This window comes from Thunnus thynnus, chromosome 3 (genome assembly GCF_963924715.1).
Source record: "Thunnus thynnus chromosome 3, fThuThy2.1, whole genome shotgun sequence".
Classification (NCBI taxonomy): domain Eukaryota; kingdom Metazoa; phylum Chordata; class Actinopteri; order Scombriformes; family Scombridae; genus Thunnus; species Thunnus thynnus.
Window position 1 is genome coordinate 4346848 of NC_089519.1, and position 16754 is coordinate 4363601.

A 16754-nucleotide genomic window follows, 5' to 3' on the forward strand; every position below is an offset into this window, starting at 1 on the left:
ATTTAGGGGCTCGGGGAGGAAATTATATTCTGTTTGGTGATGGTTATGTGACAGAGCTGAATTAGCCCTCCAAATTATGTTTATACTTCTCAAAGAAAGGTAACCATCTCTGCTCTAAAAAAAAAAAACCCTGAAAATTTCAATCTATAATAAACATATTATGTAACTGTGACCGCCTGGTATAATGGTCAATGGAAAGAATTTGCGAGCCACAAAAAAGGAGGAGGACAAAAAGATCATGTGGTTGTTATTCTTTGTTCCTCCGTACGACACAAATACAAACAGGAGATAATTTATAAGGAGCCTCGAACACTAAATCCACTCAGCAGGAATATTTTTTTAACAAAAAAAATGTAGTTGCACATAGAAATCACAGCAGCAGTCTGATTCATCATGGCATGCTGCCCCCCCCCCCCCCCCCCCCCACACCACTTCTTGGCTACACTAGCCACTTAGTTAACTTGGACAATAGGTTGCATGCTTGCTAAAGCAACGACAATGCTTTGGGACCACCACCGTCCTCACCAGCTGAAGGAAGGCAGCAATGCGGTAAAGCAGGGCACGGCTGCGGAGGGGTCCGGAGGCGACGACGACAAGGGATGGAGGGCTCGGCGAGACAGGGGCACCGGAGGACTGGGCTTGGGGTGCGAGGACCACCAGGGCGTCCGTGCTGTGGCTGACTGCCGCCTCGAACTCCCGCCTGGTTAACGATCTGCTGGCTTCTTCACATGACTTCTCCGCTCTCCTGTCCGCCATGACTCAGGGACAAAACTTCTGGAAGCAGAAAAAGAAAAAAGGGAAAAACAGTGTGAACATCTTCCAGGAAGCATGGTTGGACAATTTCACATAATTTTCATATTTTACTCAATTTGGCCGATGTAAGGAGGAGGAAGGTGCTTATCACGTCTACAAAACTGCAGCGTAGAACGGGATTAGCAGTCCTTTAAATGGAACATACTTCCATGTTAGCCTTTTAGGACACTGAATGCTGTGACTGAAAGTGGAAATGGAAATCCATTCTTAGACACTTAATTTGGCTGTATTAAAAATAAATATAAAATACGACACCATCATAATGTGTCAAAGTGAAGTGTGAATTTTGTGAATCATGCTCTGACAGAACAAATGACCAGTATTAGGAAAAGAGTGAACTAGCTGATTAAATGTTTAAGAACACAGTCTATATATAGTAATCCTTTCCTACACTTACACATCCTACACAAACTCTTTCCTAATATAGTGTTGCGAGCGAGCGGTCGTACAAAAAAAAAAATAGCAGTCAACAGTTTTAAGATATGAACTCTGACATAGAGCTGCTTTGTCTTTGTCCCTTTGCCTCCAGTTCAGCAACATGCAGCACATATTATAACCGCTGCCATTAGTTCAAAACTCAATTGTCTTCATGCTGAGAATGAAGAGATGCTCTCTGCCAGCGTTCGAGACACGTCTCTCACTATAGATTGTGCACAACACACAGGAAATATAACACTAGCGTATAAGGTACATTCTTCTTTACACAGGAACTGAAATGGTGTATCATATGAAATGATGTAGATAACACTATGAGTTTTCATATGTGCTGTATTAATCTAAAACTGGGTCATTTTCACAAAATCAACTTCTCTGTCCATGACATCAGGCAGTGTGCAACAAGACAAGTTTGTTTTTCCATTGTAACCTTAAGCATGCATGCTCACTGTATGTGTGTGTGTGTGTGTGTGTGTGTGTGTGTGTGTGGACATGAAAATAGGTCAAACTTATACTGACCATCTGTAAGTGCATATCAGGTTATACAATCTGAGAAAATAAAAACAACAGTACTCCCACACACGCACCTATTGGTGAAAAACATCCGGATTTTGCTTCGCTTTGCAACTCGGCCTTGGCTTATCGTTGAATTTCTACTTCAAGGAGGAATTTACAGGAAACTAACTTAATAACTTTTAATTACCACTTTCACCCAGAGAGAGAGAGAGAGAGAGAGAGAGTGAGAGAGAGAGAGAGAGAGAGAGAGAGAGAGTGAGAGAGAGATCATTTGAAATGTTGAGAGAAGGGGAGATCAGAGAAAGAGAGAGAAGGCTCCACTCTATTTCTGTCTAGTGGGTAGTGGGACATTTGTTGACACTTGTTGTTCAGCTGACAATCAAACTCCACACACACACACACACACACACACACACACACACACACACACACACACACACACACACACACACACACACACACACACACACACACACACACACACACACACACACACACTAAACTAAAGTAAAGTAAATGATAATGAATGTGTCATGGAGCTACAGCAAAGCATCTTTCAATGCTTGTCTGGGCGAGGTGACAACTGTCTATAAGTAAGGAGTACGGATTTTTATACATTTACCAAACATTTACCAAACCTAATTGCCGCCAGTCACTTCACTGTAAACTTCACTCAAAGGCATTAAAAAAACTACACAAGTCACCCAGAACGAAGTCAATTCTGTGTCAAATACAATTTGTCAATAGTTCTTCAGGTTTTAGGAACGAGATGGGAAGAATCTCCCTCCAGGAACAATGACCGCCATGATGATCACTTGATAATTCAGTTCAATCTTGAATTTTGACAAGGAATTTCCCTGCCGACTAGACTCGTATCAACTGGCTGAGACATATGAAAAATCTGATTATTTTTCTTGGAAGCTACACGATGAAAGATCTTTTTCTCAAAACTTACAGGACAAGGACATCCTGTAATTCCAGCTTCTCAAGCACGAACATTTCTAGCTTTTTTGTTTTGTTTATTTTTAATATTTAATATTTATTGTAAATTAAATATCTCGCATCACCAAATCATTCATAAATTGGAAGATTAAATCGATCGTTAAAATAACTGTCAGATGCAGCTCTAGTTTCTACCCAAAAGAAACCGTTTTTTTTTAAAAAATTGGCTGTAGCGTGTGGATGTCTGCTCACCGGGAGTCACGGTCTCATGTAGTTGATCTGTGTCAAATCAACAGGAGGAGAAGATAAAGCCCCTAAGGGTTGCTCCTAAATATCTTATATTCTGTGTCTCACACAGTGTACATTAAAACACATTTACAACCAGCTGGGAAAAAGCAGCGCTCATATGAGAAGTGTAAGGCGTTATGTTATAGTCTGACTGCTTAGACTGAGAGCACTATCATAATTGATAAAGCAAAATATAAAGGACTTTATTGAGACTAGACAGTATGACACGTTGGGCGGTATGGAGAAGGAAATGGGTGTGTTGTGATATTCATAGCCACAGAGCCACACAGACAACATCTACTATGTGCCAACAGTAATACATGCTAATATGCGGTCTAACTGTGATTCTGAGCATCATTTACTGCTGTCATAGTTTATATAACACATCATCCTCAACTGCACTGATGCAAGCCAACAGACCGACTGATCGCCACCCGATTGAATTAGACAAGCAAATATTATTTCTTTTCATGTGGATCCGTATGAAATGTATGTATATTACAACCAATTACACTGTGGTTTATTCATGCTTTTCTGTTGAATATACCTACTTGATTTCACTTTACGCTTTCAAAAATGCATACAATACTCAGTGTACTGCATATACGGTCAACAAAAAAAATAGCAAAGCCAGGACTTATACAGGCTCGGCCTAACGCATCACACTAATGAAAATCAGCATGGCCGGTAGTCAGTCTCAACATGTTTCGACAAAGCCAACGACAGGCCGTGTTGGACCGCCAGCATCCTCTGGAGTGCACCTGCTGTCCTCCTCTTCTTCTTCTAATTACAGTTGTGTGTGAGGTTTTTTTTTTTTTTCTTGCCCCACCATCCCGGGATTCAAAAGGAGTGTGTTACTGGTAAATTCACATCATAACACACGCTTATATTCAAGTGTAAGAAGGAATAGTCTTGTTGTTGCTGTGTGGAGGAGGAGGCTGTGTGTGGTTGTAGGAGGTGGTGGGAGGATACAACATCCAGCTACTTTTTTGCACATAAGGCTGAAACTAGTACAAGAGACTACATCTAAAAAAACAAAACGTGTAATTTTCTCGGGTTTTTGGACCTGTCAATGTCGACCGAGGAGTTTTTAAGTTTAGGCCGAGTGTCTGAAAACTCCACAGGAGGGACCTTTCACTGTCAGAAAAAAACTTGACAGCTCAATCAAAAATAGTTCTGCAGCTTTTCACCGACACCCGGACAAACCTCCACTGAAAAACAACTTTTAGGAAGGTTTGTAATTGTAATATGTCTTAAAATTGGGTTCCAATAACCACAATTACCCCATTACTGCAACACTCAAATCACATGCAACAAAAAGCAATTCACTAAGTAGCATCTTCATCTTGCCAAGACTTGGCAAGACAAAGATCAAGCCTACTAAGCATTACACTGTATGAACTCTACATCAATAGTTACCACAAAAACTGAGGCCAAGCAGTGTCAGACACATATTAAAGCCTTGTTCAGGAGAGGAATCATGAAGCCTGGTCAAATGTACGATGACTGCTTAACACTGATGCAAAATCTGCTTTATCCAAGGTCCTTGGTTTGATCTGAAAGGAGATTCTAATATTTTCCTCTTTAGCAAACTTGGAAATGTGTACCAATACAGTATAATGTCCAACTATTGTCTCTTTAGCACCAGCAATCTTTCATTAATAGGTTTAAGCTTTGCCAAACAACAAAAAAGCAGCAGGCTACAGCATGAGAATCTAAACCTCAGTCTGAGATTAAAAGAAGCAGCGTGACCTCCTACACACCAACCCGCACAGATCAGAATAGGGAGGGTAGGGTACAGCATGACCTGCTGGGGAACACCAAGGCCACGAAAATCTCAACCTTGGCCAATTGCCTAGTAACTTTTGGACCTATTTCCACCTCACTGGTTTCACCAGTTGCATTGCAGCTAATCTCAGGCTGGCAGAAAAAGACCTTTTATCACAAAAAATGCTGCCCCAAAAGCCCCATTATGGTTATTATGTGCAAAGATGGCTGGAAAAACAAACTTCTGGTTGCTAATTAAAATTCCACATCAATTAGCTGATGCAGAATTTCCATCCTAGCACTCACCTCAGCCTGGGACTCAGCTTTTGATGACGACTGGTTTACAAAGAACAGTGAAATTGTGGCCTCTGGCCCGGTAGTTTGGGCTACATTTGTGACTGCTAGTCCTTGAAAGTGACACAGTAGACAACTACTGTATGTTGAAGCTGTATTCGCAGCATGATGACAACATCAAACCACAGAGAATGTCACCTCCTGGCAGAAATCTGGCTTTTCAACAAAAGAACATTCACAGGACATTTCATGTGTCAGAACTGAGGAAAAACTGAGTAAATCTGCCATTTTGTCTTAAATTTGTTATAAACAGCATATTAACCCTTCAACGAGTGTTTCAGATAGTTACTTCTTGAATAACCAGCAACAGGCAACTATGCTTGTAACAGCTGCACTAGCCCAACTGGCACTGCCTCTGAGTCACCCAGTTCTTGCCTGTTAGGACCACAACATACAGATAAATTCTTCAGCTGATGTACAGTAAATATAAAGGTGCACACATGACGCACGCTAAATCCGAAATTGGTGCATCTATTATAGGTTTTAACAGTTTTTATTCCTCCAAGAATCAACACTGAGGCCAACAAAAATCAAACACACTTGCACCACGTTGCACAATATTTTTTTTTTCCCTAAATCCAGAATTGCTGAAGACTGTGCATCTCCTCAGACAGACAATACAAGAGTTTGACCAAACTGAGCATGATGCAAGTCCTATGCAGTGGATGCTTTGGTGCTTCATGTAAAGTATCCGCTGTTCTCCATGATCTTTTTTTTCTACATTGAAAAAAAAGTGAACTGCTGATGAGTTCACTTCCTCTAAAAGTTCAAATATTCAGATGAGGAACAATACTATATTTTATGTGTAGCCCACATGTCAGTGTATCCTATGCACATATGGCAACTTGGCTAGTTGCTAACAAAACGCCACTGCACCTGTGATATCATAATGACACATAGAGCTTCTCTTCAACAAGAAACACTGGTCCAGCTCCTGTTCATACATAAAGTTAAGGTGCATGCAGGAAAGCGGACTTGGTGCATAGCTGAAATATATGCAATGCACGAACAGACAGTCATGTTATGGTATTATTTCCATAGTGGTAACTAATACATATTCAGATGTGTCTATGTTACGACATTGAGGAACAACACAATCATTAAAATCTAGTTTGCAAATGTTTACAGTATGTGCAGCATGCAAAATGAGGGTTGAAATTGCTTGGGTAAGCAGACAAGGACTGTTTCTGGGAAATGGAGAAATAGGGTCAAAGATGAAACCAAACATAGATCTAATATCAAAGCAGTCATTTCTTCAAATAAGAGATTACGTGAGGAGTCTAAAAACCTAGGCAGCGTTTCACACTTACGTATATAGACGTTACCTAATGTTCAGAGCTTGCAAGCCAGTCGCTTCTTTGGGGGCAACAACAAATAGTTTGGCGGGTTTCAGTGAGTGGACTCCTACTTGTTTTTTTTGTTTCGCTTTTATAATTATTATTTTTTTTAGTGTTTATTTGTGGGATCCCACCTACAGAGGCTACTGTTTAAACTGCACTACATTGGAGGAAATAGCGGATTTTCTAGCTCTGGATGGTAAAAACAAATCGCCTGCTACCATCCTGACATAACGTTATTTGGCAGCAATGTGTAGGAAACACGGCTACAAAACTTGCAAATTTCTCTGAGCCCAAATCAGTAGATTATCAAGACAGCATACACTTAAAAACACAAACGTTGAGAATGACTTGTTTCGTCTTTTAGCTTATACTTCCAGCTAGCTGTTTTGTCTGGTAAACTTGTTGTGACTGTTGCAAGTCAGAACGATGACGGCAGCGTTAACTTACAAAACCCTGAAAAATGTCTCCACTGTGCTTATTAACTTACCGTTCACGTTTGCACAGGGTAAACAAGAGTTGCCACTAACCAGAGTATGCGTACCTAACAGTTAGCTTGCTAGCCAAAACACGGCCTTTCCTGGCACCAAACTGGCAAGCTCACAGCAAGAATAGCAGGCTGGTTTGTTCATGTTAGCAGGCTAGCTAGCTAGCTAGGTTCGCCGAAACAAAACGGGTTCGGGCCTGTAATTTTGCCACGGTGTTTAGGCGCATATAATGGATATGACATCGTACTGTTATCCGTGCATGAACTCAAAGCATTCGTCAGTATCCTAATGATTTATGGAGGGGATTCGTGTCAGTGGCTTTGCGGTGAAAGAGGCAACTGAAAGGTCTGAAAATGGGAAGTCAACACTTACCTAGCTTTACTTTCTACGCCATCTTGGATCCACTTGTCAGACCATCGCAAAGCATAGTGGGATGTACTGATCTGAAGGTTGAGAGGACTGGTGTGTGTGCGTGTGTGTGTGTGTGTGTGCGTGCGCGCGCGTGTGTGTGTCATCTCATGGCAGGGAGCTTCCTTGTCACAAACTGTTTGTCTGAGGGATTGTTATTTACTGTGCGTTTCGATAACATCGTTTTTGAATTAATGGCAAAAATAAGAGGTACACAAATAAAAAATGTTTATTTGTATAAATGACATTTAGAAAAACACAACTTAGACATTTTGCTCTGAGCGCACCTTTGCCCCACAGCCATGGTGGCTTAAGTTGGCATGAGAACTAAGAAAAAATGAGGCAATAAATTCTTTGGCTAAACCTTGTTCTGTTTCCACTTCAAACATGTTGAGCAACCAAAGGTAATGATACAGTTAACTGTTTTTCTTTTGTTGTACATGGATTCTCATCCACCCAATTATTATCAAGCCTATTAAACTCATTGTGATCAGTGCAGTGTGAGTTGTCTCTTAGCACAACCTGGAGAGTCCTGGTGGGGCCACTCAAGTGATGAGGCTGACATTGTCCATAATGATCTGTGCATTTTCAGACCAAACAGCAAAAAGGCCCAAATACATAGTTTATTAGCGGTCTGAGAGCGTGGGGACTGATATAATGAAGAATAATTTCAAGAAAATGTTAAAAGTTCCCTAATATTCTAATAATAACTAAAATAGACAGGAGAATCAGTAAGGCTGATACAAATGTTAAGCAAAGCACAGTCTCCAGTCAATTAAATCATAATAACTCAATAACAATGGGTATTGTAATAGTGTGTGAGGTGTGTGTGTGTGTGTGTGTTTGCAGGGTTATAAATGATGTGGGGAATTAGAAATCCCAAATGATAAAGATTCAAGCTGCATTTTAAATCCATACATGGAAAACTGGGTAACAAACTGATATTTCAAAAGTGTAATCAGATTGATCTGAAATTTAAAATGTTAATGAAAGCAGGTGTACTTAAGCATTCATTTTATTAGTTGATCGATAAAAATTAATTGGCAACTATTTTGAAAATTTTAATAATTTTTCCAAGCAAAAATACCCCAAATTCCCAAATGCTCCAGCTTCTCATGTGCTGCTTTTCTTTACCATATATGGCCGTAAAACATCATATCTTTGGGTTTTGGACTGTAGGTCAGACAAAACAAGAAGTTTGTATACATCTGCTTGAGCTGTGGGAAGTTATAGGATGCATTTGTCACAATATTCTGACAATTCATAGACAAAAGATTAATCAGTTAATTGAGAAAATAATCATCAGATGGATCAATGGTGAAAATAATTGTTAGTTGCAGCCCAAATTTTCAAGTAAGGTTTCATATTTCCATCAGATAACTTTTTTGTCATAATAACAATAATATCCATCTGCATTTGTTTTATTTCTACACACATTTATATCCTTGAATTTGTCACCTGCCTGTAGGTGACGGTCGAAACTTCTTTTGGAGCTCATGCTGTAATTCCACTATAAAAAATGTTATGTTATTAATTGATTAATTGACTGGCATGTACAGGAGAGGGAGTTGAGCCAGGCTGCCTAGGGCTGAGATGTTGAAACTGTGCTCCTTTATACCGAAAAAAATATACGACAATGTAAAGTAAAAATTGTATAATAGGCGAAATGCATCCACAAGCACTTGTAATGCCTCACTTTGTTACTGTAAAACCACGTTATACAAGCTTTCATTGTCGTTCAAGTGTTTCAAATTTGATCACCAGTATTACCAGTGAACTGTTGTCCTGTCACCACAATAGAACTGAAACACTCCATTAACTTAAAAGTCAATTTCTCAAGAGACGTTCTTTTCCTTTCCAAATAATAAATACTACTAAACTAGCAATCGGACTAAACATAAGTCAAGATTACAGTAACAGCATACAAAGACCATTTATTTCTGCTAAACTCAAATCTCATCATCAATATTCATGTTTCAGTTGTGTTGGATTTTATGTGTGAACCTCAGATTTCTGTCATTTCTTTCATTAACGTTTACACAGAGCACATGGATGGTGTGATACAGTCGTGTTTACAAGGACCTTAATATTTGTCATTAGAGACTGTATCCCAGTCAGGTTAAATATTACACTTACATACATCTGTTACACAAATGTGAGGAGTTTATTGTTTATATCGCCAAGTATACATTTAAAAGTTTTTCACCCAGGTTTTTTTAAACAGCAAAGAAATGGTCGACTATGATATAATCTAGGAACTAAATATATGAGGAAAAAGGGAGGAAATGATCCAGTCTGTAAATGACAACAAGAGGTATGCAAAGAAGGGAGGTGCTCGTGCGTTTGTCGATGTTTTACTTGACAGTAAAAAAAAAAAAATTGAAAAAAAAAAAAAAAAAAGGACATAGTTGGGGTGTTGTGTGTATGTGTTGCACCGCATTCACAGTCCGCCAATATACTGTATATTTAAAGACATTCCTGACATAAAGAAAAAAAAAAACAAATATGAACCAAAACATAAAATAATGCACTTTGTTCTTGTTTCACTGCAGGTTGTGGATCATTTCCTCCTTGGCAATGAGATGTGTGGTCTTGTTGACCAGAGACATGAGAGAGTTGAGTTTGTGCGACCAGTCGTTGAGCAGGTCGTTGGGATCTTTGGGCCTCTGAAAGTTGATGATTCCAGCCAGACGGTCGACCTTAGCGTAGATGGTCTTGTTTACGACTAAGCTGGAGAGGAACTCCTCTGATTCCTGATGAATATATTTGAGCAGAACAGACATCATGTCAGACGACCCACCATAATACATCCTTTTTACCCCAAAGAAAAAACAAAAAGACAAAAACAGACCCACAAACCGTTTGATCTGACAGTGATTTCTTTTCAGTGCTGTAAAAACGTGAGCTTCATTTGGCAAGAGACAATTATTAAAAACTGTGCTTACGTCAATGGAAAGGTCGAGGAGTCCAGCCATCCTCTTCATTGTGATTCTGGTGTAATATTTGGCCATTATTCTTATGTTCTGGGGGAGAAAAGGAAGATAATTTCATAAATATACATATCTGCAGCGGAATAATTGCTTAAATTATTTATGGATAGAACACGGGGACTTTCAGGTCACATCAACAGCTACGGTAGAATAAAAAAAAAAAATATTCATGAGTGAAATTCAACCATCTATTACCAATCTAATTAGAATATACTCTATTATTGCACATAACAGTCTGCCAGTTTAGACACTGAATCTGCACAGGGTGAGTTTGAATGTTGCAGCGTAGGTTTGGATAACTAAAATACAGCTGAGTATATCTTAGAAAATGTATTAATGTCAAGCGAGCACGTACAAATTCTCTAACTATGAACGTTTCGGTTTGTGAGGAAATGTTAAAATGCTTAGTGATAGTCACAGAAATCATGTTTGTGCGTCTGAACAACAGTATGTTCCTGTGTGAAAGAAAAACAAAGAACATCTGTTTATTCTGAAACACATCCTGTCGTGTCTGTTTGGGTATAATCACACATGGACTAGTCACAAGCTGTATGTCTGTATCGAGTGTGAGTGCACCGCGCTCTGAGCATTAAAGAAAGTGTGACAAGTTGTCGCAAGTTGTTCTCTTTCCCCGTTGAAGTCAGGTGTGAGAGGTAAACTGCCACAACAAGTTCCGAGTGAGAGGACCCGACACTTGGCTCCTGGACTTACATGCTCCACCACTCTGTTCTTCAGGTCCTTCCACCTTTTCTCCCCTTCCTCTGAATAAGAGAAGACGTCTGTGGTGGGGCTGTCGGACGAGCCCTCTCTCAGCTCTTTGCCATAATCCTCCACCAGGGAGGCCCAGCGCATCAGCTCCATAGTGGTGAACTGCTTCAGGAGGTCCCTGCGAATGGAAGAGGAATATTAAATATTAAAAAGGTTCCTTTGTGTTAATGCCTTCCTATAGAGATATACATTGTCATAAGTGATGATAATGTATAAGATCAAGTCTGAGGACTGTTTGCTCTATTTATGGTGAAGCCAACAGGCCTAGGGAGGACAAAGCATATCTCACTTGTATTTAGGGATTTCTTCCAATTTCTTGTCCGCGCTGATTCTGTGCACGAGGTCTGACTGCTCATTGTCGTAAGGGGAGAGGATCACATACAGCACCACGCTCTTCAGGGCCTGAAACACAGACGTTCACTGGTTTTCAGACACAGTTACGTTTACATGGCAACGAGCAAAAGCAAAAGTAAAAGTCTGGGAACAGATATTGCCAACTATTCACAGTTCATGGAAAACAGCACTGATCAAAAGGATGTTCACATCTTGGATATGTGCTGGTCTGATTGAAAAGCCCTTCATAACCACAGTGTGCGCAGATGCCTTGATTTTAAGCCAATACTAAAGGCAAACCTCTGCCTCCTAAAAAAACGCAGCATTTATCATCACAAAGTCTAAGACAGAGTTAGTTACACAGTGATCTATTGCAATAATAAACATACTGGTTCCACTGTAATCATGGCAATGTGCTGAAATATAGTTCAAAAGAATGAAATTTGATCATAATCATTTCTCAAAAGCAGGAACTTTGAGTAGTGAACTGGAAACACCTTCCAATTACACAACAGGAAAAAGCTTCAATTCTCCATGTTCGATAAACTGGTGAAAACGCTGCGTTTCCTATGAGCAAAGTTTGAATGAGTAAAAAACGTAAATCTTTAACTGTATTCCGCACACATAGTCACATCGTCTGGTGCGTTGAGAGAAAGCCTGTGTACCTGTTTCCACTTGCTGCTGTCCTCCAGGATGCAGGGGGTGTCATAGATGGCCCGGTAGTGTTTGCAGATAGACAGGTAGGAGCCCTCGTGCTGGTCCACCTGAATCATCAGGTTGTAGTACTTCAGCTTCAACTCCTGAGTTGTTCAAGAGACAAAAAAAAGGGAAAAGTCAAAGCGTTCAGTTACACCGAGAAACTTCTAAAATCCTGTTGTAAAAGTGAACACAGGTCACTAAACGCTTTTAAATCAGTGGCTTTCAAGCCGACGCAAGGGAATAATTACAGTATTTTATTAAAGCTCAAACTTCTAAGACACAGTGTTCAAAACAACATTTTTGGCGCTGCCTCTTACCTCGGTGCCTTCTTCTTGGAAGAATTTGGTGTTTATCTTCTTGCTGATGATCTGGGTGCGAATGTAATCCTTGACAGCGATGCAAAGTCTCATCTGTTCCAAGATAAACTCCACCTTCTCCTTTTTCTCCATGGAGCCGTATGTCTCCACCTGAGCAGGAGAAAAAAAAAAAAAAAAATTCTGAGTGATTCATGCACCTGACTAGTGTCCAAAGAAGTTGCATACTGTATATCATTGTGCTTTACATTTTATTACTGCTGTGGTGATCTTGTACACCACTGTACACTGCTGCTAAGTGACCGTCTCTATATGTCTGCAGACTTTCACATTGGTTGACAGTATAAATATGTTATATGTGTCCAAACTGGTGCAATACATCGATCCACAGGAATGACCTGTGCAAAACATTTGAAACAGTTGTGGGCAACGTTATTCATATCACTGTGGTGTTAGCTCAGCTTGCATCAGCTCTACCTTTACCTTTAACATCACCTACATGACAGTAAAGTGCTATTGAACAAAACTGAACAAACTGCTGTGGTGGATGTACAAAAACTACACATTTCATGGGCTTTGTTGTATCAAAATTGCCATTAATGCCATCTATTAACACACATTAGACTGAATTATATATGCTTATTGCTAATGCTAATCGCTAGCGCAAAACACTAATCCTTCCAGCACATACACACATCCTGGCCCCATTTCCACATCATTTACAGGAGTTTACTCTATTTTGTCACCATGACAGCCCCATTATACTTTTCATATCTGTGCAAAACATACTTAAAACAGTTGCCAGCACATATATCATCGTCATATCATCGTGGCGTTTGCTCAGCTTGCGGTCACTTTGAATGGAGTCCTGTGTCCTGTGTCCTGACGGCCGGCGCATACTTTCTATTCAAGACCTGTTTTTTTTCTGACTCGTGGTCAAAAGTCCGCTGACAAGAGATGAGCTCTCACTGCCTCAGTCCCACCATTACTGTAGTAGTTGGAAATGGCAAACTGGCCCTATATCAGCTGATCAGCTGTCATCATTGATTGACCGGTGTTTGTCCTGCATTATTGTGTTGATGAACTTTACCAACGACCTATCAGATCTGGGGTGGCTGATGCTGTAGCCACCCCCGGGCCACCCCCTAAAATGGTCATTGCACTGAAGTAGCTTTGCATGATTGACAGTTCAAAAAACTCCTTATTTATCTTATACTGGCCCTGTATGCAGCCCCATAGTTCAGCCTGTTTCAGGCAGACCCCCCTCCCTATGATCCCACTCTGTTCTGATTGGCCAACTTTCCAGAAGCCTGCCAAGGGGCAGCTATATCAAAGTTGTCTTAAGTTACCGCCAACGTAAACCCAACATTTCCTGCTTTACTGCTTAAAATTAAAAGCTTTTAAATTATTAAATAATGGGAGACTTTTATCGTGAAGAATTTACAGGAAATGAAATGTTTTCCTCACCAAATTAGCAGAGCTTCATTAGCAGCGCTAAAAACCAGTCAACACAACAACATATGGAGATATTTGGAGTTCTCTGTTCAGAGGATCAATTAGAAATAATGCAGGGAGGAATAGTAGAAGCAGTAACAGCCACAGTGATGATGATGTTTGATGAAGAGCTGCAGACGACCAAAACACCTCCAACAGGTAAAAAACTTATTTTACTTTGCGTGCTGTGTAATGGAAGACCAATCACTGCATGCCAGCTTGACTTGATTCATGGCTCGGCGTGACTACTCCCAAAACAATGGAAAAACGCCATAATGTTAGCAAAGCAATGAACTCACACACTGTGCGTGGAGCAGAGAACATGTAACGAATCAGCAACAAACCAACATCGGCTCAGGTTGAAAGTAGAAAAAAAACACTGGAAACCAAACGTTCAGAGCAGTCTGAAGCTGCTTTTGCTCTCAGGGATTACCTCTACATACGTTTACCTCATTATTCAACACTTTGGCCACATTTTTTATATGCACATCCAACATTTTATTTGTATATGACTGCTGAAAATAAGGAAAAGCATGATAGGTCCCTTTTAAATAAAGGATAAATAGAAGAATTCTTTAAACATCTTCAAACATAGATGTGTCCTCATTTGTTCCCACTAACACTTTACTGATTTTTCTTTCATCCTAACATGGAAAAACAAATAAAGCCCATCAGTCTCTTACCTGCAGCTCCTGAAGAATGGAAGCCGCCTCTTTGACCTCTCCACTCTGCTCCTTGATACCAGCCAAAGTCTTCGTCAGCCTGGCACGCTCGATCTCCACATAGATCTGTGAGGAGGACATGATTGGTGTATTAACACGGAGAAGGAGGCTTAGATCTTGAGTAAAACAAATAAAGAGTCTCTAGCTTACAGTTATCCTTTACACATAAAACATATTCCAGACCTTGCCAGCAGTCACTGTGCGAAGCGTGTCGATCAGTCGCAGCTTGATAGTCAGATCAGTCACAGTATCCACGTACTTGTAACATTCTTGCACCATCTTGGCAACAGCCTGATGAGACAGGGAGCACATCACAAATGGGGATTAGGGTCTCAGTAATAAGAGCCTGACAAAGAATTGCTTCAAGGTGATCATGTTTGTTTAAAAGCCTCTAAATTTAGTTGCTTGTCCAGGAAAAAGACCAAAGTTTCAAAGTAGAAGACAGTGTGAATATTTAAGACAAGTGTGCACAAAATCAACATTGTTTGGTATCGGGTAGTGAAGCTTGCAAAATTACTTTTGGGGACACAACATCAATATGTTCAGACATCACTGGTAGAAATGAGCCATCGGGGGGAAAAAGAAGTATCTGACCTGTTTGAGCTGACTCCTCCGTTTGGAGAGCAACATGATGTTTTCATTCAGGGCATCCCAGTCTTTTGCTTCATAACACATCTGGACCACAGCCACGAGGATTCTGGAGGTAGACACCATGTCTGATGCCTGAGCAGGGGTTGAAGGCAAATAAGTAAAAACAGAGGCTACAATACATGTGTACACACCTACATATGTTCATTGTTTATTTAATAAATACAACAACTCTTTAAACTTTTCTTTCATGTTAGATATTGATGCTGGGGACCCAGGATTGCTTCAGGGTTACAGGACATCTCTATAACTGCAGGATGACCAAGGATCTTCTCTGAATTTTACATTTTTAATAAGAATATATAACAATGAGGCTTTTTTTGGCTGATGATTATATTCTAATTTGGGGCTCAATTTCACAGGTGTAAAAGTTAAAGTACAGGGAAATTAAACACCTTTTGGGATCAATAAAGTAATATCTATTTATCTATAGATTATACTGACACAGTACCTTACAGAGACACTTACCGTTCTGGTTTGCTTTTCCAATGACAACAAGCTCTCAACGGCTTCCTGCAGCTTGCCCTCCTACAGCAGACAAACACACAAACTTAGCGTCAATTAAGCCTATAAATTCACAGTGCAGTTATATAGCCTATCTCAGGATTTTATGCCGTTATCATCAATAGGAAAGTGGCCCATATTCAACCAATTAACTTATATAATAGTGTCAAATTCCTCATAAGACGCTAGCTGTTCTGCGAATCTACATTTTTTCCCCACAAAGTAACTTTAAGAAAGATGAGCGCTTCTTGTTGTAACGTTAAGACAAAAAGGACACATACTGAATGAACATTCAATTTAAGTTAATTTAAGGCGTTTAGGAGGACACCTACGTGTTATGTTCGTGTTTTTAAGAGCTGCCGTCACTACAATCACAGACGCATTAGGCTAAAAGTCATCAGGTAACACGGTCACTCGTGAAGTTAAACCCCAACACCGGGCTAGCAAGTTAGCAGAAGATGCTGCCAATGACTAGACTGCTAAGATTACTAGCATGCTAGCGAGCCTACAAACACAGTGCATGTGGGAATAATAGCAAAAAATGGGTGAAATGGGAAAAAAACAAACACTGAGGAATCATTTACGCTTCATATAGTGACTATAAGAGGTGTCCGGGTAGCGCTAAAGCGAGTAACGTTACATGTTAGCTTAGATGCTAACACACTGCTTGTAATGCACCATGACTCAGCCGGCGCTGGCCTCCTTCACAGCCCGCTTACTTTAGCCATTTTCTCGCATTCCGGGAGACGCTGATCTACAGTTGAACTGTAGTCGATCTCCATCTTCACAATCTTTCCATCGGATCTTTCAGATCGTTCCTCAGACATGTTTGCTGTGTAGAGTCGAAGATAATGTGCCGCGGTTCACTCTTTTCTTAAGACCAAAGCTCAGCCAAGCACTATTTTGCTTGTCAAATGAACGGAATAGAAAGGTG

At 40.2% G+C, this 16754-nt stretch overlaps 2 protein-coding genes across 3 annotated transcripts in view; both read right to left on the reverse strand.

Annotated features, from left to right (window-relative positions):
• The window catches only part of helz (helicase with zinc finger), a 54629-nt gene extending 47216 nt beyond the window's left edge, over positions 1-7413 (reverse strand). For both annotated transcript variants that reach the window (XM_067581555.1, XM_067581564.1), the window contains exons 1-2: positions 7313-7413; positions 526-774 (exon numbers count right to left, since the gene is read on the reverse strand). In XM_067581555.1, coding sequence (XP_067437656.1) covers positions 526-756 — 231 coding nt within the window. In that variant the 5' untranslated portion in view covers positions 757-774; positions 7313-7413. The remainder of the gene's footprint in view (positions 1-525; positions 775-7312) is intronic.
• A 2080-nt stretch (positions 7414-9493) lies between these two features.
• On the reverse strand, positions 9494-16754 carry psmd12 (proteasome 26S subunit, non-ATPase 12). The gene is made up of 11 exons (XM_067581589.1): positions 16540-16754; positions 15785-15844; positions 15263-15391; positions 14852-14959; positions 14630-14734; positions 12456-12605; positions 12105-12239; positions 11396-11508; positions 11050-11224; positions 10294-10371; positions 9494-10101 (listed from the first exon to the last, which is right to left on the reverse strand). The coding sequence occupies exons 1-11, from the start codon at positions 16645-16647 to the stop codon at positions 9892-9894; spliced, it is 1371 nt and encodes a 456-aa protein (XP_067437690.1). The 5' UTR covers positions 16648-16754; the 3' UTR covers positions 9494-9891.

Bases quoted from the DNA above. Each gene is read 5' to 3' on its own strand.
- psmd12 (XM_067581589.1), bottom strand. From the start codon at position 16,647: ATGTCTGAGGAACGATCTGAAAGATCCGATGGAAAGATTGTGAAGATG. The intron at 12,240-12,455 runs GTAAGAGGCAGC...TGAACAACTCAG, and splicing joins TCCAAGAAGAAGGCACCGAG to GAGTTGAAGCTGAAGTACTA. The intron at 10,372-11,049 runs GTAAGTCCAGGA...TTTCTCCCCCAG, and splicing joins AGAACAGAGTGGTGGAGCAT to AACATAAGAATAATGGCCAA.